Here is a 22,468-nt window from a genome sequence, read left to right as displayed (position 1 = left end):
CATGAAGAAGAGTCTCCTTTTGCGTAACCACCTCCAAACAGGAAAACCAGGGAGGCAGTGGGAACACACATTAAGGAGGCAAATTCTTTTCATTTAAGGAAATAGCTCTCAGTACGGTCATGTGTCATATTGTAGGATGGGTTGCCCTTGGCTGCTGGGGGTATTCAGTGAGTGGCTGTGACCACTGGTAGATTTCTCATAATAACTCCATTGCTTGGTCTTTAAAATTCAGTGGATCTTGTCTCCCCAGTGAGGGAGAAAACATTCTGAGTGCAAAGGGATCCTCTACGTGGCTGAGTAGAGAGCAACTATCCAACATGAAGTTGACCTTTATAGCAGCAGATTCACATGGCTGATTCTCTCTGGCTCAGCTCGCCAGAAAAATGCGTTCGTTTGCTTTCTAATAAGTTTCTCAAACATACCGCATCGTCTCACCTTTATCCAAGCTCTACTGCTGCCTGGAAGATGTTTTCCACCCCCTTTTCCCTATCTAGGTCCAGTTCATTCTTCAGACCTCTTCCCAAATTCACTTCCTCCAGGAAGCCTTCCCTGTGGGAGACTCTCGCCAGGCTGGGTTAGGAGCCCCAGTCCTGTTCCCCTGGCCTCCTGAAGCTCACCCATTCTCATGTGTCTCACACTGTAGGACTGGCTTCCTGCTGTTGCTGACTGTGGGGACAGATGGTGTAATTTGCTCCCCTTGATCTCAGCGTCCACCGTGAGCTGGCAGAGAGGAAGCAGCTGGTAAGATCTGCTCAGTGACTGAGTGTGCTGGAGGTGGGGGTGGGGGAGAGCTGACCAGGGCTTCCGTACTGGCTGTGGAACACGGGAAGCCGTAGAAAAAGCACATCCTAAAATGACAAGTACTCAGGAATGTGACCTGCTTCTGTTCCTTCTTGCAACACCCAGGGCTGCCTGGACCCGTTCTGCAGAAGCAAGAACAGCAGAGGCAGCGGGGTGTGCGCTGGGGGCTGGGGGCGGCTCCCTGGCTTGATGACTCAGCAGTCAGTGAGCCTGAAGGGGGTCCCTGATCGTGCATGGCAGGGAAGAACGGGGCTCAAAGCCTTGGCGACCCACCCCCAAGCCTCTTCTTTGAGAAAAGCCTGAGAATCAGACTCACTTTGCAGTCCCTGGCTCCAAGCCTCAGCTGTGTCAACCAGGGACATTGACTTAGCATCCCAAGCCTGAGTCCGGTCCCAACCCTGCACCCGACTCCAGGTGACCTTGGTGGGTCTTGCCCCTCGCTGGGCCTCAGTTTCTCTGCCCGTGAGGAGGCTTGGCCTAGAAGGCCTCTAGGAGGAATTTGAATGGCCCCTGCTTCCATGTCACTATGGGGTTAGAAATCTCCCCTGACATCCCAGAATTCCGCTCATGGCTACTGTCAGTGACACACGCACACAGTCAGCTCAGTGTGTATTGACTCTGCTTATAATTTCAGCTCTCTCTGGGGGTAAGGAATTCTTGAAGCTTATTACATGCTTAGAAGACCATGCTTCTGCATAAAAACAAGATCCGTGTCTCACGCCAGAACTGGGGGCCCAGTTTCATGCACGCTATGGGAGCCAGGAAGTGAACGGAATGTAGGCTTCGGGCATACAGACCCCGGTTCAAATCCCAGCTCTTCCTCTGAACCTGAGGTACGCAGGTGGCGTAGTCTTACCCCCAGTTTCCTCAGCTGCAAAAGGGAAGCGAGAGTCTGTCTGCTCCTTAGTGTCGTTGGGAGGATTAAACATGTCTGGGTCTTCAGACAGTTTCTGAGAAGGGGCTCTCACATGAGTCTCTGGTTACAGAATGAGGAACCAAAGACCAAGGGAAGGGCCTTTACAAACCTTTACAAAAACCCGAACCCTTGGGCGTGTGGGCATGGGGATGGCTGGAGTGATACACAGTCCCTTAGAAGTCTGAGCTGCCCGGGGCACCTGGGTGGCTTAGTCGGTTGGGCGTCCGACTTTCGCTTAGGTCATGATCTCGCGGTTCGTGGGTTCGAGCCCCGCGTTGGGCTCTGTGCTGACCGCCAGCTCGGAGCCTGGAGCCTGTTTCGGAGTCTGTCACTCCCTCTCTCTCTGACCCTCCCCTGCTCACGTTGTCTCTCTCTCTCTCTAAAAAAAAAAAAAAAAAAAAAAAAAAAAAAAAAAAAAAAAAAAAAAAAAAAAAAAAAAAGTCTGAGCTGCCCATAGTTTCTGAGGCCAAATTCCAGGGATGGGGAAGCAAGGGCATTGCATCCTGCAGATTAGGTATTGCGGCTGGATTGAAGTTATTTGGGGGTGGGGGGTGGGGATTCCATGACAGGGCCTGGAGTTCAGAGATAGGAATCGGGGGTGTGGGGAGTCTAAGCCCCTCTTGGAATCTGGCTGCTGAGATGCCCACATAGTGCCCGGAGAAGCCGGGGTTTACAGCAGGGAGTGTGATTTGCATGAATGGATGGGACTCACCCTGGAGGGAGGCACTGAGACCTGGAGAGGGCCTCCCACCACCTGCTGATGATTTTTCCCACCAAGGCAGTGTACTCTGAGCTGTTCTTACCTCCTCCTCCTAACCCACTCAGAGAGGTAATGTGTGGGTGGGGGGTGGGGGGGTGAGGGACAACTCTTGATAATTTATAAAAAGCTGTCAAACCTCACATGCCAAGGGGTGGCGCTTCCTGGGCTGGAACAGGTCCTGGGGCCAAACAGTATCTCTTGAGTAACTGACTCTCGTAAAACTGACTCACTCATTTAGATATAATTTCTGGCCTTTTTTTTTTTTAACCCCCAAACTCTCATCACGTTAGCTCCACTTTGTGCACATAGTGAATACACTCAAGGAGGCTGTGAGTGAACAGCCACCGATCAAATCCTCCAGGAGGGCAAGTGAGAAGTTACAGTTAGGGGACGAAGGTACTGGTTCGTCTGCCACTTCTGTTTCCTTCCTCGCCCTTCACTCACTGAGCAGCACTGACCGCTCCCCTCAGAGCAGATGCTGGGTTGAGGGAGGACAGTTATTCACAAGGGACAAGAATTTGGGGTCTGGGATGGTATCATCTAATGCAGGGTTTCTGGCTACCTTATATGGAAGTCAGTCGTAGCCAGCCCCTTACTGACTCCAATTCCTAGATCAATGCACTCGTTTGTTCCTTCATTAATGGATTCAAAACCAAACTTGGACCCTATGCTGGGTCCTGGTGCCAGGAAGAACTCCCTTCCCTAAAGGAGTTCTTGGGATGCAACACCTGGTACCCTAACCGTCCCCTCTCCCAGCTCCAAGGACCTGTGCAATCCACAGTCCTGCTAACCCACCTCTGTCCAGAAGATGGGCAGCAGATAGGCCAACAGACCCTCCAAAGGCGAACCTGGAGTCAGAAGGCAGGATGGGAGATGATTGGATCACTTGGAGAGAAAGTTCTGCTCTGTTTTCTGGAAAGGACCTACTGCACATCCATTTAAGGGGATAGATGCTCCAACCGGACCACAAGCTGTAATATGCACGGTCTCTTTGTGAATTGGTGAGGAAATCTGGTTACAAGAAACAAGCAGCCCAGGGAGATGGTTTAAAACTATGATTCCAGGGGCGCCTGGGTGGCTTAGTCGGTTAAGCGTCCGACTTTCGCTTGGGTCATGATCTCGGCTTGTGGGTTCGAGCCCGGCGTCGGGCTCTGTGCTGACTGCCAGCTCAGAGTCTGGAGCCCGTTTCAGAGTCTGTGACTCCCTCTCTCTCTGACCCCCCCTGCTCACGCTGTCTCTCTCTCCTAGAAATAAATAAAAAAAATAAAAATAAAAAAATAAAAATAAAACTATGATTCCAGAAAGCCCGGGACAGGGCTGCAGCTGGGCCTCAGGAACGAATGGGAGCCAGGGCTTATAACTTCTCATCTTGGCAGCTCACCTGTCTCATTTTTGTTTCTTCTGCACGCCGTGCTTTCCTGCTTCTTGGAGAGCAAAATGGGGCCAGAGCAGGATGGAATTTACATGTTTTACATCCAGGCAACCAAGACTTCTGAATTCCACCGAAAGGGACTTGTTGGATCCGCTCAGCTTGGGTCTAGCATCTGCCCTGGCACTGGGAAACGGTGGCAATCTGCAGGCACTGTGCTAGCCGGTTACCAAGTGGCCTTGGGACAACCACTGGAAGCTGGGAGCTTCTCCCCAGCAGAGATCTACTGGAATGAGTTTGGTTTTGCAAGGCCAGCCACAGAGGATGTTCTGTATCCTTCCATGGGCCACTGTAGCATAGGGTAGTGTCAGGGTAGTGGACACATTGTGGGCCTTACTGTAGCTAGCGACATGAGTGTCCTGCCCCAACTCCACAGTGCTCCCCTTTCTCGGGCACTCAGCTTGATGTATTCCAACTGCATGTATCTATGACTTGTGGGAGAGAGCGGCCCAGAGAGAGAGACAGATAGGGAGAGAATCTCTCTGTGGGAGAGAGATGGGTTGGAGAATCCATTCCCCAGACCCTGCTCCTCCAGAACAAATCTGGAGAGCCCCATACTGAACTCCCAAAGGCTTCCAGGGGGACTGAGTCCCAATTGTCCAGGGCAGTGACACATTTGATTATGTACCTGAACAGCTGCTTCCCTCCCTGCCTGGCTTCCCACTCCCCTGTTGGTGCTTTCTGGAATCCCAGCACTGCTTATACCCCCGAATTCCAGTCTCTGGGTCTGCTGCTGGGGACCCAACCCAAGATCCTTGTGGTCTTCACAGCTAGATGAGTGGTGAAGACCCTTTGAGAAATAAGAGCATGTATATCTCCATTCAATCCTGCTGTTTTCTCTAAAAAACAGAGCTTTTCATTTAGAACAATTTACGGTAGCAACCAAAGACCATTAGGGAATTACTTAAATGTGACATAAACCTCAAACAAAATTAGAAATAGATACAAATACCTAAGAACAATACAGAATCTAGTTGTGCCAAGGAATTACAACGTTGGGGTGTCAGGGTGGCTCAGTCGGTTGAGCATCCAACTCTTGATTTCGGCTCAGGTCATGATCCCAGGGTTGTGAGATGGAGCCCCATGCCAGGATCTGTGTTGAGGAGTCTGCTTAAGATTCTCCCTCTCTCTCTCTCTGCCCACATCCCTTGCTTGCGTGCGTGCGTGCGTATGCACACACACACACTCTCTCTCTCTCAAATAAAATTTAAAAAACTATTTAAAAAATTTTATTCACTTAAAAAGATAAAGGATTACAATGTTGCTTTAGCATAAGGCATCTCCCCCATATCCTTCACCCATGGCCGTGGCCCCTGAGCTCATGTTATGCACTTCCTGGCAGCCCTGTACATGGGCTCTGTAAACAGTTGAGTGCTCAGCATGTCCAACACATGATTATACTGAATATCATGCTCTTTCCTAATGCTTCTTATGGCTTGTTGTTGATGACTTCATGACTCTAAAATGAAACTCTTGATGAGCTGACATTGAGAATTACTATAAAAAAGCTCAGCCTATCTCAGAGATGAAACTTGGAAAAACAATGCTTGATAAAATAACAAGGCTTAAAAAAAAAACCACAACAGCAAGGTTTAAGTAAAGAGATCAAGTGGTTCCTTCACAGAAGCCTGAGACAACAGTGATGGTAGTTTTTACTTTTTTAAAGTTACCTCCATGAAGCCGCTGGGTCTCAGAAAGAATGTCAGTTAGCAACTGTCTGGGCATTTTCCGGAAAACTGGCCCTGAGCCATAGCCTTCCCTAGCTCCTTGGCTTGAGTACACTCTTCCTCCTCTGTCTGTGCTTAGGGATGTGGACAAGCCCCAACTCCTGCAGAAATGCATATGTGTGGGTGCATGCGTGTGCATGTATGTGGGGGTCCCAGCCGTGGTGAAGGCCTCTCGCAGTTTAGTGCTCCTCAGAAATCCTTGCTGAGACTGACATGGCCAAGGCCATGGGGGTGGGCCCAGCTGGCCAAAGACCAAAGAGCTCATCCTTAGGGACATCTATAGTAAGTGGACATTTGTTTACTTGAAACAAAAGACATATTCAATCCAACAAGTAGTTTGCTTTTTTTTAGCAGGGGAGCCCCGGCTAAGCACAGCCTCACACGGAAGGCCACAGGGTGGAGCCCGGCACAGGGAGGCTGCTCTGGCTGTCCTGGGGGATTCATACCTCCCTTGGCTCCCTCTACAATTCCGATCCGCCCACAAAACCCAAGACTGTTTGGGAGCATGATTTGAGAACCCTTGAACCAGATTCCCTTTTCCAGATCTTTCATTTAATGTTATACCTTCATGTTACAACAGGCTCTGCGGGTGAAATGGTTACAAAGATGCTTTTCTCACAAATGTCGGAAACATAAGTCCTGGCAGTTAAATGGCAGGGCCCAGGTCTGGGAGCCATGATTGTTCAGAGGCTTGGCCACAGAATGACAAAAATCTTGGTCCCGATGGGTGAATGCTCAGTATGCTCACCCATACACTGATGGGTATAGGTTAACAAGGCAGTTGTTTGAGAAGGGAGCGCTGACAATACGGACTCCATCTTTGGCCCTCCATCTTGTTCGTATTTCCTCTGTGACCTTCTCAGGGCTATGTGTCCCGGGCCCTTGAAGAGTCATAGATATATCTTAGAAATGCCCACCAAGGCCGGGAAGGGGGGCAGCTTGTTTTAGCTTCCCGTGAATCTGTTAGGACATAGTCTCTATGCACAGGTGGGGCCACACGATCTAATTAAAGGTCAGCTGTCAACGAGGTGCACTCAGCCCTTTGAGATGCAGGTGGATCCTCTGATCTCACTGCAATGCCCTTCTGAGTGGCCCCTGGCCCCTTCAGACCTGAACGCTGAGGTCTGAATTTTGCAGAGAATTACTATGCAATTGCGTGGATTATCCTCCGCCCAATCCCCGCCCCCCGGCCCCACCCTGTCAGTAAATTACCCTGAATAAAACTCGTGTAAAAACCATATGGAGTCGCCTGCCTCATTTCCTGGTCTCAAAGTGGCATCTCAGTTTGGGGGATACTTTACTGTCTCTTCCCCTCCTTTTAACGCACCTGCTTCCAGAAGACACTCGATTCCCATAACTAGAAGGGAAACTGGGACTTCCTCATAACCAAAGGCCTAAAGTGCGGTCTAAAACGGGGATCACAGACCCACGAGTCCAATTGGCTGCCGCCGGGTTGTTACTCCAACCCCAACACATTGGACCCCTGGGAAGGTGGATGGATCACTTTTCTGGGAAAGGGGAGAGGGATCAGGGGCCTCCTTGGCTGGGCTCTGGCTTCTGAGAGTGTGGTTTCCTGACCAGGAGGAGAGAGGAAGGGAAGGTGGACGGCAGGAGGTAGACTGAGGGGAGACCAGCTGAAATGTGAACGCTTCTAGTCTCTCGGTTTAGGGGTCACAGGTGGGAGAGGCCACCAGCCACCACCCAGACAGCACCGAGGATGGGGCAGGCACCATGCCACACGTTTCTGTCTTGAGCCCCTCAGTGTACACCAGGCAGTGGCTGCAGACGAGAAAACCCAGGGACAGAGAAGGAAGGCGACCTACCCAACGTCACATGACTGGTAGATGGCAGAGCTGGGCTCTGAAACCAGGTCTCTGATAACCAAAGCTGTGTAGGGGCGCCTGCGTGGCTCAGTTAGTTAAGCGTCCGACTCTTTTTTTTTTTTTTAATTTTTTAATGTTTGTTCATGTTTGAGAGAGAGAGACAGAGTGCAAGCAGGAGAGGAGCAGAGAGAGAGGGAGAGACGAATCTGAAGCAGGCTCCAGGCTCTGTCAGCACAGAGCCCGAGGTGGGCTTGAACTCATGAACCATGAAATCATGACCTAAGCTGAAGTTGGATGCTTAACCGACTGAGCCACGCAGGCACCCCAAGCATCCGGCTCTTGATTTCGGCTCAGGTCATGAGCTCACAGTTTGTGAGTTCGAGCCCCACGTCTGGCTCTGTGCTGACCGTGTAGAACCTGCTTGGGATTCCCTCTCTCTTTCTGCCTCTCCGCCGCTCAGGCTCTCTCTCTCTCTTTCTTAAAAAAAAAAAAAAAAAAAAAAAAAGCTGTGTACTTCCTTCCATAAGTCAGAGGCTGGGGTTTGAATGAGCCCACCCTTTCCTTTCCAACACCCCCTGCTTATTGGAGTTTTCTTCACTGAGGCCCACCCCAGAGGACTCATGAGACAGGAGCTGAGACCCAGGGGATGGGGGAGCTCAGCGGGTGCTGGAGAAAAGCCATGACACTCGTAAAGATGTCGCCAAACGTCCTGCGTCCAGATCCAAATGGTCCCTTGTGGGGCCAGCCCTTGATTGTCCACTGTGACCCGACTTCACCTGTTTCATGCTGTCCAGGGAGGCTTTCTCTACCTGGCCTGTCACCCCAAAGGCACAGGGGTGCTGTGACACCCAGCCAGCCTCTGACCTCAGCCCATTGTCTTCACCCTTCTTAGAGCTCAGCCCAAGGCCAGTGAGTCAAAGCATGGGGTGGCTTCCGCAGCTGGGGTTTCTGACGCGCTGCAGGAGCCCCCCACGAGCTCGGTGAGCAGGCTCCCAGGCTCTCAAGTCTCGGTGGCATCTTGGTTCCTTGGAAAGCACGGACTTGGAGGGATGCTGAAGAAAGCTCACCTGGCCATGTAATGCCCTAGTATCCCACCCCTGACCTCCGCTTTCTGGAGGCTCTCAGCCCTCCAACTGCCAGTAACGTCATCCTCAATCTCTGACTCCCTCTCCCCTTCCCCTCCCCCTCCGCCTTCTTCCTCCTCCTCCTCTTCCTCCTCAGGGCTGCTGTCCCAGCAGAAGGTCAGTGTGTGAAGAGAAACGGGGGGCTCCCCAGGGACCAGGTTCAGCCCTGGTGATGAAAAGCACCTGGTCCAGGAGGAAAGGTCATCCTTCATGGGATCTTCCGGGAAACTCAAGTCCTGGGCGAACTCGGGGAGAAGAGGCTCCTGACACCCATCCGCACCTGGCCCTTGGTCTGGCCCTTTCTTGGCTAAATAGCAAGAAGAGCCGGGCTCATCCCAGGGAGAGGAGTCCTCGGTGCCGGCCCAGCTTCTGTCTGAAGACTCCGTGGCTGAGGAGCTTTCCACCTGGATGGGAGGAGTCCAAGTGTCCCCTGCCTCAGGGTGCCCCGGCGTCTGCTGGTCCCGCCCCAGGAAGGGCGGTGGTTCAATGTAGGGCTGGAAGCTGACACCATCGTCTGTGTCCTCCTCCTCGCCCATCTCCTCCTCAGCACTGTCCTCCTGTGATCCTGCCTGGACGGTGACTGGGGTCCTGATGCTAGGGCTCGGCCTGACCCTTCTGGTCAGTTCCTTCCGGGGACAGAGGATCAAGGCATCTGGGGACTCAGGGTCACAGGGCTGAAAGGTTGCCACGGGGTGTCTATGTCCAGTAAAGTCCTGATTTGGGAAGGGGAGAAAAGAAGAGAAAAGGTAGGCTTTCCCGGAGCCTGGGTTCCCCTGGAAATAGACCCCGAGACAAAGATTCAAATGTAAATAGTTCTTTCCGGAAGGGATCCCAGGAAACCCTAGTAAGGGAGTAGGAGAATTCAGTGGGGCTGGGGAGAGCTGCCAGCAGAGGGTGTCATCACCCCTTGGGTGGCTGGGGACTCAGGGCACCATCGGGTGACGGGCGGGAAGGTGTGGCAGTCGTGCTAGCTCCTGGCACTCGCCACACACTTAGGCACAGTGGACACCAGAAGCCAGAGGACACCCCCGGGATGCGGGTGATGTGGCTGCTGGAAACTGGTGACTTTCCACATAAGACGCAGGTAGAGGGGTGGGGCAGGGCGCACAAACGTCTAACACAGACGTCGTCCAGTGGGGATTTCCCTGCAGGGACATCGAAGACACCTCTGTGTGGCAAAGATACTCAGAGTCCATCCTCAAAGCCATCCTGACCTGAGTGTCCACCAAGCCCCACCAAGGGCCCTCGTTTGAACAAACTGGACCCATCTGCCCCCTTCAGGCACCCCCTGCCCTAGCTGGCCCTCAGCCTTAAGGAAGTGAGCCAGCAGGTGAGGGAGGCGATCCCAGTGTCAGCCCAGGCAAGACTCCCCCGTGGGTAAACTGGGAACTAAGTGCTGGGACCCTTCTAAGATTTCCCCTTTCGGCACCACCCTCTCCCCGTGCCCCTTCTGGGCATCTCTCCTGAGACCCAAGGCTGGTGGCTCTGCTCTCAGTACCCAACAAATCCTTGGCAGAGATGAAGTTATTTCACTATGGCGACCTAAGGCACTTCTCCCTCCCAGGTAGATTTGCTGTTTGAATTTGGTGTCAAAGGAATGAGTTACTAATGGTGGAAATTTAGACACGAAGACAGGAGATGTCCGCAGTCTGGACTATCTCGATAGTCTGTGTGTCTGACCTATGTCTAAGTCCAGCCCCATTTCCTTATTCTTATGAACAACCCATCTCTACCCCTACCCCCCCCGCCCCCCCGCATGTGCTCAGATTTGCCATACCAGGGCCCATGGCATCTTTGCCTGCCGAAGCCAGGGGTTCTCTGTGAGGCTCTTCCAGACCACATAGCCTATGGCAGTGACCAACAGCAGTGGAAGCAGAAGCGGCAGCAACACCAGGAATACCCAGCTGGCTCCTAAGGAAGGAAGAATAAGAACTACAGAAACAATGATCATGGCTCCCATCTGTCAACTGCACATGTGCAGTGGGCTTCATGTACATTATCCCCCATAATCCTCATTAAGAATAAGCCAATCCTACAGACTTTGGAAACCAAGATTCAGAGAGGTTATGTAAGCTACCCAAAGACACACAGCGGGTATGGTGAAGCCGGGATTTTAATTGAGGTGAGTCTATCTCTACACCCATGCTCTTAACCACCTTATGATGAAGAGGGTATGTCCCAGTGTGGGGGTGGGGGTGGATATCCTCACTTCTGTATCACTTTGCACTCACCTGGGGCCTCCAGGAAGAAGCAGGTAGGCTTGGAGAACTCGCTGTACTTAGGATCACCAAAGGTGTAGATGGTTCTGGCACTGAGGCAGTGGTGTCCGCTGGTGGCTGGCTGCAGGGGGATCTGGACTGGCTGGCCATGGGGGGTGACTGGAAATCGTGTCTGTTTGGAGAGACAGCAGGGCTTCTGCTGTGGGGACTGGCTCTGTGCCATCAGGACAGGGTGGGGCCGGCAGGGTCCTGCTGCCGCCCCACATCTTCTTTCCCTGCACTGAAGCGTAAGCATTATGGGCACACTTCCCAACGTTATCTGGCTTCTTTTCCACTGAGTCTTGAAGTAGAGATGGTCTGTGCTCAGAAGTAGCCCCGCCACTCAAGGTGTGCATGCGCCCCCGTCCCCCCCCGCCAGGGCCTGTGGGTCCCCTCTTTGAAGGGCAGATTCTGCAGGCTGCCTGCACTCGGAGCCTCACAGTGTATTTGGGGGTAGGGAGCAGCATTCAGTCACTACAGATCCAGAAACTCTAGGGTTTTCCTGCCCAGTCTGGTGGCCACCGGCCACATGTGACTAGCACTTGAAGTGTGACTGGTTCTAACTGAGATGCGCTCCAACTATAAAATACACTCTGGCTCTCAAAGACTAGGTGCCAGGTGCCCGGGTGACTCAGTCAGTTGAGTGTCTGACTTTGGCTTGGGTCACAATCTTGCAGTTCGTGAGTTCGAGCCCCACGCATCGGGCTCTGAGCTGACAGCTCGGAGACAGGTTGTGTGTCTCCATCTCTCTCTGCCCCTCCCCTGCTCATACTACAACTCTCTCTCTCAAAAATAAATAAACATTAAAAAAAATTCAAAGACTAGGGGTGCAAAAAGAATGTAAGACATGCCAACAGTTTTTATGTTATTTACATGTTGAAATGATAACATTTTATGGGATGAAATAAATTATTAAAATTAAATTAACTTGGTTTTCTTAATTTAATGAGGAACATTTAAAATGACACCTGTGGCTCACATTATATTCGTTTTTTTAATCTTTAAAATATTTATTTATTTATATATATTTTTGAGAGAGAGAGAGAGAAGACACAAGTGAGCAATGGGCAGAGAGAGAGAGAGAGAGAGAAGTGGGGCTTACCCAAAGCAGGGCTTGTGCTCACCCAATGTGGGACTTGAACTCATGAATCATGAGATCATGACCTGAGCTGAAGTTGGACGCTTAACAACTGAGCCACCCAGGTGCTCATTCACTTTATACATCTATTGGACAGTGCTGGTCTAGAATGTTTGAGATGGTCTTGATAAAAATTCTTTTAGATTTATTTAGTTTTGAGAGAGAGGTAAAGTGTGAGCAGGGAAGGAACAGAGAGAGAGGGAGACACAGAATCCGAAGCAGGCTCCAGGCTCTGAGCTGTCAGCACAAAGCCTGACATGGGGCTCAAACTCATGAACGGCGAGATCATGACCTGGGCTGAAGTGGGACACTTAACCGACTGAGCCACTCAGGTGCCCCTACAATGTTTGATATGTTCTTAAAGGCAGGGCCCACACTGGAAGACGATCCATGTCCCCGGGACCCAGCGTACATATGCAGGGGGTCAGGAGTGTGAATGCTGGTTCAGCGAAAGAAAGAAAGAATAAAAACAGCGGACAGTAAACCACATGGGTCAAATGTGACCTGCTACCTTTTCTCGTACACAGCTTTCTCCTGGAACCCAGCTGTGCCCCTTTACTGACCTAGTGTTCATGGCTCCCTCTGTGCAGTGGACGCAGAGTTGACTAGCTGTGACAGACCGCGTGACTCCCAAAGTCAAGAAACATCTGCTCTCTGGCTCTTTACAGAAAAAGCTTGCCAACCTCTGCCACCAACAAACATGTGCAGACAGGCACACGTGCATATACGAGAAACAAGTCTGAAGCCGGGTGTTTGAGGTGGTCTCTGGGTACTTGTAGTTTTCTTCCTAGAACGTATCTGTACTTTCTGAGTTTTTGGTAATGGAGATCCAATGGCTTGGCAAGCAGATCTCTTAGAGCCTATCATGTTTCAATCAGATATCATTGGGAAAAAAGGACTTCATAATTATAAATATATGTATTTTATAGGGTATATAAATTTTTATAAGGTATATAAATTTTTCTACCCTATATATATATACGTATATATATATAGGGTAGAAAAACTATGCTGTTACCACTTATAATGGGCAGGGGCAGGATGCCCTGCACTTGGCTTCAGGCGGAAAAGGGCACAGGGGTGGGCTACAAGCCAAGCATGCTGCACAGAGTCAGGTAGTGACTGCCAGGAGTGGAGGTATGAGGGGAAGGCTTCTTGGAGGAGGTGCGCAGAAAGCAGGAGGGAGGATGCAAGGCACTGGGGTTTGGTGGGGCGGTAGGGGAGGGAAGCGGTCCAGCCAGGGGGCAGGAAAGAGGCTCCATACCTTGTTCCTGCTTCCCTCCTTCCAGAAATCCACCTCGTACTTCAGATCCGGTGGCGGCATGCAGTGCGGCAGCTGGTACGTGGCGCTGATTCTCAGGACCTCCTCTGTCCGGGTGATGACCAGGACGGGTGGGGCCGGCTCCACTGGCAGAAACAGAACAGGACCCGTCAGCACCCGCGTCCCCGCGTCCAGGCAGGCCTGCTCCCCCGCGCCCCCTGCGCCCCGCCGCCAGCCCAGAGAGCCCTCCTGGAGAGGGAAAAAGGCTCTAGTGTTGGTGTCAAGGGCCTTCAAGCCATTTTACTGGAGCCTTGCTGTGACCTTGGGATAGGACGTATTCCCATCTTAGAGAAGGGCAAACTGAGGCTCAGAGAGGTGAAATGAACAGGCCACGCTCACGGCTAACCTGCCTTTCCTCACGCTGTGCCTGGCACCTGGGCGCCCTTCATGTACCACTGGGCTGTCAGACTTCTGCCCACTTGGTGACCCCACCTCAGAGCAGCTGCAAACAACACTCACGCATTATCTCTGTTCTGTGGGGCAGAGTCCAGCGGGGACACCGATTGCCTATCAAGCCCTGGGCAGGGAGCTGGCGGGAACGGAGATCTTGACCTCCAGGAGCTGGAGGAAATTGAGGGGAAATGAAATACGCGAGAAAATGACCAGGGCCACGGCCGAGGGCAGGAAAAGGCAGGGAGGCTCATTCCGGCGTGGGGTGCGCTGGGGGAGGGTCAGGAGGACTTTAGGGAGGGGGAGGCCACATCAAAATTAATAATACTTAAAAAGGTAACCTCCTCGCTGCATCTTTCCTTCTCATCTCTTATTCCTGGCCATGCATCCGTTAGTTCATCCTTTGCTCTGCTGGCCTGTCTGCCGGCTCGCCTTCCCACCATCCTTTCTTCCTGCCCCTTTATACTGTCTTCCTGCCTTTAGTCTCGCCAGCCACCTGCTTTCCTCCCATCCACCCATTCTTCCTCACTTTCCATACATCTTTCCTTCTTGGCTGTCTCCACCCCCCCCCCCCCCCCCCCCCCCGCTTCCTCTCTTGCCTCTCCTTTCCTCACGCCCTTCCGTCCCTTCCGAGGCAGCCGGCCGGCCTTCTATCGAGCGGCTGTCTAGCCACTGACCCATCCGCCTGCCCTTCCTGCCTGTCCTCCACCTCCCCCATCCACACGTGCTTCCTCTTCCCGGTCAGCGTGTCTTCCCATGTGGCCTTCTTCCTTCCCCACCTGCCCCGTGTCCTCTGCACCCCCTCCATGCTTCCTTTCTCCTTACCCACCCATCCTTCTCCCCTTTCCATCCATCCACCCAGCCGGCTTCTACCCGAGTCAGCTCTTCCTCTCTCCTCTCCCTCCCTGCCGCCCTTCATTCAAGCCCTTCCTCCTCTCTATCTGAGCCTTCCTTTGCTCTCAAATATTTTGAGAAGACTGGACAGCAAGTTACCAATCCCAGCTCTGTGAGGATATTGTCCGAGTATTTATTCCCTCCTTCTTACCACTCCACCTCACTCTTGGTCTGTGCGAATACCGTGTCCAAGGTGAGAAAGACCCAGATTCGCATTCCATCTCCACCCCCTATACGCTGTGTATCCTGGTAATTCCTTAACTTTTGTGATTCTTACTTAATTGGCTGCTTTTTTTTTTAATGGGCCAATGAGAATGAATCCCACAGGTTTGTCATTAGTATTTGAAATAAAACATACTCAGAAGAGAAAAGTGCTCTCCTTGCCCAGTGTTCGGTTATTTTTTTTTTAAACAATTACTTATTTATTTTTGGGAGACAGAGCATGAGTGGGCAGAGAGAGAGAGAGGGAGACACAGGATCCCAAGCAGGCTCCAGGCTCTGAGCTGTCGGCACAGAGCCCGACGCGGGGCTCGAACCCACGAACTACATGATTTTATGACCCGAGCCGAAGTTGGACACTTCGCCGGCTGAGCCCCCCAGGCACCCCAACACTGGTGACTTCTGAACGTGGTAGGCGTGGAGGGTGCTTTCCTCTCTATTTTCATCTTCTTCCCCACCCCTCTTCCCCCAGATTCGACACTGAGCAGGGGTTACTTTTGCAACTGGGATTTTAAAAAATTGTTTCTTAAAGAGAATTTGAACCTAAAAAATAGGAGTAAGTGCACCCTGGCAGGTTCCCCTAACGCCCCGCCACGCTCCCTGCTCTGGGGCGGGGGAGACAGTGGCCCGGACAGCGGCTCGGCCGAGCCACGTTCCCGGACGGGGGCCTCCCCCGGTCCCTCAGCCCAGACTTACCGTCAAACAGGTAGTCCAGGTACTGGGACTCCGCCGGCGGGGACCTGGCGCCGGGCGAGGCCGCCCACACGCGCCCCTTGAACTTGTTGTATAGGTCCTGGTTCTCCAGGCACATCAGAGGACACGCCAGCTCCTTGGTGCCTGCACACTTCTTCACTTTTCGCCACCGCCTGGGGGTCGGGGCGCTGAGGGAGGAGACAGGAGAGCGTGGGCCGCAGACTCGGCCTCTGGGGCGAGGGAGCTGGCAGAACACGGGCTCCCTCGGCCCTTTATCCGCCCGATCGTCCACCCGTCCGCGTGCCCGACCAGGCAGCCACGGGCTGGGACAGAACGACGACAGTCCGGTTAGGGCTCGGGCTCTGGGGAGAACACCTGGCTGCGGCCCTCTCACCGGCTCCGGGGCCCGGCGGGCCAGCCTCCTCCTCCGGCCTCGCCAGGGCTGCGCGGTGGCTGCCCTCGTGAGCGCCAGCGGCCGCTGCCCTCAGGCCTTGCAGACCGCCTGCTGTGTGCCAGGCAGCGCGCTGGACGCCGTGTGGCCGTCAGCCAGCGGGGCCCGCAGCTCTGAGAACACCTGCGGCCCAAGAAGGGGCCTGCACACGGGGCATTGTTCTTGGGGAACTAGCAGTGCCCGACAGGCCCCGGGACGGGGAGGGGGTGAGAGACCATCATCACATCACCGAGGTAAATCCCGGAGCAGGTAAGTGCCGTGATAAGGGGGAATGGCATGGTGGAGGCGGGGAGCGCGGGGGTGGGGTGGGGGGGGTACTACTTTCCACAGGTGGCTCAGGAAAGGTCAGGAAGGTAATATTGAGGCTCCCAAGAGCACCTTCACCCAATGGCAAGGGGGCCAGGCGGAGGCCTGGGGGAAGGAAGAGAAAAAGCAAAAGCCCTGTTCTGGGAAGGAGCTTGACCTGTCCTGAAGAAAGCAGGGAGGCCAGCGTGGCTGAAGGCCAGTGGACAAGGAAGGGAAAGGTGTGGGGATTGGATTTTATTTCAAGTGTGCTAGGAAGCCACTGGAAAGTTCTGAATAGGGGGGGCTGAGGTGACCTAATTTCTGTTCTTGAAGGGCAGGGCCTGCTCTGATACAGAAGCCAGGGGGCCACAGCAGGGGTCTAAGAGAGAACAGAGGTGAGGGTGGCAGGAATGGGCTGGATTGGGGTTATATTTTGGAGGTAAAGCCAATAGGACTTGCTCACGGATTGGATGTGGAACTTGAAGGAGAGAGAGACCAAGGAGGCTCTAGGTTTGGGGACTGAACGACTGGTAAGTGGAGGAAGCTAGATGGGGGCAGGCAAAGGGGACAGAGTTTTGGAATGAACTCCTCTGTTTTGTTTCTTGGTGGAGCTATAGAATACAAACATTAACAATAAAACCTGGTCTAGTTATTCAATTTTTTAATGTGTATTTATTTTTGAGAGAGAGACAAAGTGCGAGCGGGGTTAGGGCAGAGAGGGAGGGAGACACAGAATTTGAAGCAGGCTCCAGGCTCTGAGCTGTCAGCACAGAGCCTGACATGGGGCTCAATCCCATGACCCGTGAGATCATGACCTGAGCCGAAATCAAGAGTCAGACGCTTCACTGACTGAGTCACCCAGGCACTCCTATATTAATATGAGACAAAATATAAACTTCAAAGTTGAAAGAAATACTAAAGGTGAAAAGAATCATCACATAATAAAAAATTATTCCATTTACCAGGATGATACAAAAAAGAATCTCCCTGGGGCCCCTGGGTGGCTCAGTGTGTTGAACATCTGACTCTTGACTTGGGCTCGAGTCATGATCTCACGGGTCATGGGATTGAGCCCCACATCTGGCTCCACACTGAGCATGGAGCCTGCTTATGATTCTCTCTCTTCCCCTCGCCCACTTAAGCTTTGTCGCTCTCTCTCAAAATAAATAAATGAACATTAAAAAAATTCTCCCTTATATGTGCCTGCTAAATAGATACACACTTTATACAGCAAAAATAGACAGAAGTATAAGAAGAAACAGAAAATCCACAATTATAATAAGGAATGTTTAATATACCTCACTCAGTAATCAAAGATTGAACAAGTAAAAATAATTAGTAAATATGTAAAACACCAAAAAAGAACAACATTATTATCAAAGTTGGCCTAATAAATGTATATGGGACTGAAAAATTGGTTGAGCCACACGTGAATCATCAGCACAGTATTAACCAAAATATTAATACATAATCCCATTGGCTTTAGGGCCCCACTTTTATGACCATATAGATCTTAATTACCTTTTTTTTTTTTTTATTTCTAGGAGAGAGAGAGAGACAGCGTGAGCAGGGGAGGGTCAGAGAGAGAGGGAGACACAGACTGTGAAACAGGCTCCAGGCTCTGAGCTGGCAGTCAGCACAGAGCCCGACGCGGGGCTCGAACCCACAAACCGCGAGATCATGACCTAAGCGAAAGTCGAACGCTTAACCGACTAAGCCACCCAGGCGCCCCAGATCTTAATTACCTCTTGAAAGGCCCTATCTCTACATATAATCATGCGAGGGGTTAGGGCTTCAGGGTATGATTATGCAGTCATACGATTCAATCTGTAACGGAGCTATTACAAATGAAACTGCCACGAATGTTCATGTACAAGTGTTTGTATGGACATGCTTTCATTTCTCTTTAAATAAAGCTTTAGGAGTAGAATCTGGGAGATTTGGTAATGGTAGGGGAAACTTGACAAGGAACTGTGAAGCCGATTTCCAAAGTGACTGTACGTTCCCACCAACAATGTAGGAGAGTTCTGGTTTCTTCACATGCTTGTCGACACTTAATATTGTCAGTCCCTTTAATTTTAGCCATTCTAGTTGGTGTGTGGTTGCATTCCATTGTAGCTTTAATTTGCCTTTTTCCCTAATGAGTAGGGTTGTTGAACATCTTTTCCTATGCTTATTGGCCACTTGTGTACCTTCTTTTGTGAAGTGCCTATTCCAGTCTTTTCAGGTGTTTTGTCTTATTGCTGAGATGCAGGAGTTCTTTATCTATTTTGGATACTAGTCCTTTTCCAGTGTACATATTGTAAATATTTTTTTTTTTTCTCAGTGGCTGGCTTTTTTTCATTTTCTTCAAGTTTTTTTTTTTTTTTTTTAAGAGTAGAAGTCTTAAATTTGATGAGATTCTGTTTTTAGATATTATGGACTAAACTGCATTCCCCCAAATTCAAATGCTTAAGCCCTAACCGCCTATGACTGTGTAGGCCCTTGGAGATGGGACCTTTAAAAAGGTAATTAGGATTGAATGCAGTCATATGGGTGGGACCCTAAACCAAAAGGACATACAGCTTTTTTAAAAAAAATTTTTAATGTTTATTTAGTTTTAAGAGACAGAGTGTGAGTGGGGGAGGGACAGAGAGAGAGGGAGACATAGAATCTGAAGCAGGCTCCAGGCTCTGAGCTAGCTGTCAGCACAGAGCCCGACACGGGGCTCGAACCCACAAACCATGAGATCATGACCTGAAGTCAGACGCTTAACTGACTGAGCCACCCAGGCGCCCCCGACTTATGTTCTTTAAAGAAGAGAAAAGGCTACCAGGCATTAGAGAAAAGGTGACCATTTTCCACGGCCAAGGAGAGACACTTCAGGAGAAAGTAAACCTGCTGACACCTTGACCTTGGACTTCCAGCCTCCAGAACTGAGAGAAAATAAATCTCCGTTGTTTAAGCCACCCAGGCTGTGGCATTTTGTCATGGTAGCCCTAGCAGACTAACACAGATTGTGGTACCAGAAATCAGCTGCTAATGTAAGAAACAGCTAAAAATGTGGAAGTGGATTCGCCCCTGGGGATTGGGTAGAGGAGGGAAGGGTTTTCAGCTGTGTGCTAGAAAATGCCTGGAGTGCCTTAAAGAGACCATGGGTAGGACTATGGAGCCAAAGGTGGTCCTGGGGAGAGCTCGGGTGCGAAGGAGGAAGGTCTACCGGAAACGAGGGGAAAGGCAATCCTTGTCATAGAGTGGCAAAGACTTGGCTGAATTGTGTTTTGGTGTTTTGTGGGAAATAGGAGTTAAAAGTGATGAAGTTAGATATTTAGCTGAGGAGAGCTTTTCTTTCTTTTCTTTCTTTCTTTCTTTCTTTCTTTCTTTCTTTCTTTCTTTCTTTCTTTCTTTCTTTCTTCCTTCCTTCCTTCCTTCCTTCCTTCCTTCCTTCCTTCCTTTCTTCCTTCCTTCCTTCCTTTCTTTTCAGAGAGAGCAGGAGCAAGAAAGGGGTAGAGGGAGGGAGAGGGAAGGAGGGAGAGAGAGAATCTTAAGTAGGATCCACGCTCAGTGCAGAGCCCAAAGCGGGGTTTGATCCCACAGCCCTGGGATCATGACCTGAGCAGAAATCAAGAGTCTGACGCTCAACTGACTGAGACAGCCAGGCGCCCCAGCTGAGGAGATTCCTAAGCAAAGTGTTGAAGATATGACCTAACTGACCTGATTTCTCCTTACTGCTTATGGTAAAAGGGGAGAGGAGACAGGTACATAGAAAGGAATGTTACGCAAAAAGGAACCAGAACTAGAAAATTCTCAGCCTAGACATATGGCAAAAAGTTAGAAAGTATGTTTTAGAAGGAATACCACGGGTGTGGCTGAAAAATCATTTCATAAGGAGATCATGGATGGGACTCATTGTCATGTCAGCCAAGTCAGCAGAAGCCAGGAACAGGTGGAATTATAGTTATCTATCTCTCTACCCATCTCACCCTCACTGAGAAGATCTAAAGCAATAACTAAGTAGTGATCAGCATAGTTGGCATACAATTGTGTCCTTTAAAACCATTTTCTACCAAATGGACAAACGGCTGATTCCGGTTTTAGGTCCAGAATTGTGCAAATGGGCTTGGGACATCTTATTATAACAGCAAGAAAGAAATCAAAACTACTAGAGTCAAATTAAAAGGACTCAGGAGCTAGGACACCTGGGTGGCTCAGTCGGTTGAGCGTCTGACTTTGGCTCAGGTCATGATCTCAGAGCCTGGACCCTGCTTTAGATTTTGTGTCTCCCTCTCTCTGACCCTCCCCAACCTGTGCTCTGGCTCTCACTCAAAAATAAATAAACATGATGGCACAAAAACAGACACATAGACCAATGGAATAGAATAGAGAACTCAGAATTGGACCCACAAATGTACGGCCAAATAATTAATCTTTGACAAAGCAGGAAAGAGTATCCAATGGAAAAAAGACAGCCTCTTTAACAGATGGTGCTGGGAGAACTGGACAGCAACATGCAGAAGAATGACACTAGATCATTTTCTCACACCATACACAAAAATAAACTCAAAATGGATAATGGACCTGAATATGAGACAGGAAACCATCAAAATCCTAGAAGAGAAAGCAGAAAACAACCTCCTTGACCTCAACTGCAGCAATTTTTTACTTGACACATCCCCAAAGGCAAGGGAATCAAGAGCAAAAATGAACTATTGGGATTCATCAAGATTAAAAGTTTCTGCACTGCAAAGGAAACAATCAATAAAACTAATAGGCAACTGATGGAATGGGAAAAGATAGTTGCAAATGACATATCAGATAAAGGGCTAGTATCCAAAATCTATAAGGAACTCACCAAACTCCACACCCGAAAAATAAATAATCCAATGAAGAAATGGGCAGAAGACATGAACAGACACTTCTCCAAAGAGGACATCCAGATGGCCAACAGACACACGAAACGATGCTCAGTGTCCCTCATCATCAGGGAAATACAAATCAAAACCACACTGAGATACCACCTCATGCCGATCAGAGTGGCTAAAATGAACAAATCAGGAGATTATATATATAGATGATGACGAGGATGTGGAGAAACAGGCACCCTCCTACACTGTTGGTGGGAAAGTAAACTGGTGCAGCCCCTCTGGAAAACAGTGTGGAGATTCCTCAAAAAATTAACAATGGAACTCCCCTATGACCCAGCAATAGCACTGCTAGGAATTTACCCAAGGGATACAGTAGTGCTGATACATAGGGGCACATGTACCCCAATGTTCATAGCAGCACTCTCAACAATAGCCAAATCATGGAAAGAGCCTAAGTGTCCATCAACTGATGAATGGATCAAGAAGATGTGGTTTGTCTATACAATGGAATACTACATGGCAGTGAGAAAGAACAAAATCTGGCCATGTGTAGCAACATGGATGGAACTAGAGGGTGTTATGCTGAGCGAAATAAGTCAGGCAGAAAAGGACAGTTACCATATGTTTGCACGTATAGGAGGATTAGGAGGAACTTAACAGAGGACCATGGGGGAGAAGAAGGGGAAAAATAGTAGAGGAGAGGGAGGGAAGCAAACCATGAGAGACTCTTGAATGCTGAGAACAAACTGAGGACTGATGGGGGTGGGGGACGGGAAAGGGGTGATGGGCATGGGGGAGGGCACTTGTGGGGATGAGCACTGGGTGTTATATGGAAACCAACTTGACAATAAACTACTAAAATAAATAAATAAATAAACATTAAAAGAATTTATTAAAAAAAGGACTCAGGAGCCAATGTGAAAAGATTTTGGCTGGCCAGAGAGGGGACAATTCAAGCTTTAACGAGTAGACAAGTTACAATGGATTGAAACCATCAAGTATTATATTTATGTACTCGAGTTCATAATGATAATTAAATTGATCATCTTAGGGAGATGACAGGGAACTAATTCATGATCTTGAAAACTCGAGAAAAAAAAAATGAAGCATTTGTCCTGTCTTGCCAACCTGAATAGTACCACTGAATATCAAATACTATAGGAGAGGAAGCATCTCTTTGTGAAATAAATCCAACTGATAAATGAAAAAAATAATACAATTAAAATATCATCATTTTAGAATCCTCACAGGTGTTTAAAAAGTGTAAAAGGGAAGGAAAACATCATAAAGTCCAGAGGATGGACTTTCAACTCTGATCAGTTTATACTGGCTCCACTATTCCCAGCTATGTGACTTTTGGCGGAAAACACTTGTGCAGAGGGGCGTGGCTGCTCT

The 22,468-nt window shown here is 50.1% G+C and overlaps 1 protein-coding gene across 1 annotated transcript in view; it reads right to left on the bottom strand.

The window, feature by feature from the left end:
• Nucleotides 1–7,930: 7,930 nt before the first annotated feature.
• Nucleotides 7,931–22,468, bottom strand: part of IFNLR1 (interferon lambda receptor 1) — a 30,072-nt gene continuing 15,534 nt past the window's right edge. The window contains exons 6-10 of the mRNA XM_039230958.1: nucleotides 15,497–15,681; nucleotides 13,241–13,383; nucleotides 10,812–10,971; nucleotides 10,358–10,491; nucleotides 7,931–9,293 (exon numbers count right to left, since the gene is read on the bottom strand). Of these exons, the coding sequence (XP_039086889.1) occupies nucleotides 8,520–9,293; nucleotides 10,358–10,491; nucleotides 10,812–10,971; nucleotides 13,241–13,383; nucleotides 15,497–15,681 (1,396 nt within the window). The 3' untranslated portion in view covers nucleotides 7,931–8,519. The remainder of the gene's footprint in view (nucleotides 9,294–10,357; nucleotides 10,492–10,811; nucleotides 10,972–13,240; nucleotides 13,384–15,496; nucleotides 15,682–22,468) is intronic.

Source organism: Hyaena hyaena, unplaced genomic scaffold, assembly GCF_003009895.1.
Source record: "Hyaena hyaena isolate Hyena2069 unplaced genomic scaffold, ASM300989v1 scaffold_3, whole genome shotgun sequence".
NCBI classification, from domain to species: Eukaryota; Metazoa; Chordata; class Mammalia; order Carnivora; family Hyaenidae; genus Hyaena; species Hyaena hyaena.
This window is presented reverse-complemented; position numbering and strand designations above follow the sequence as displayed.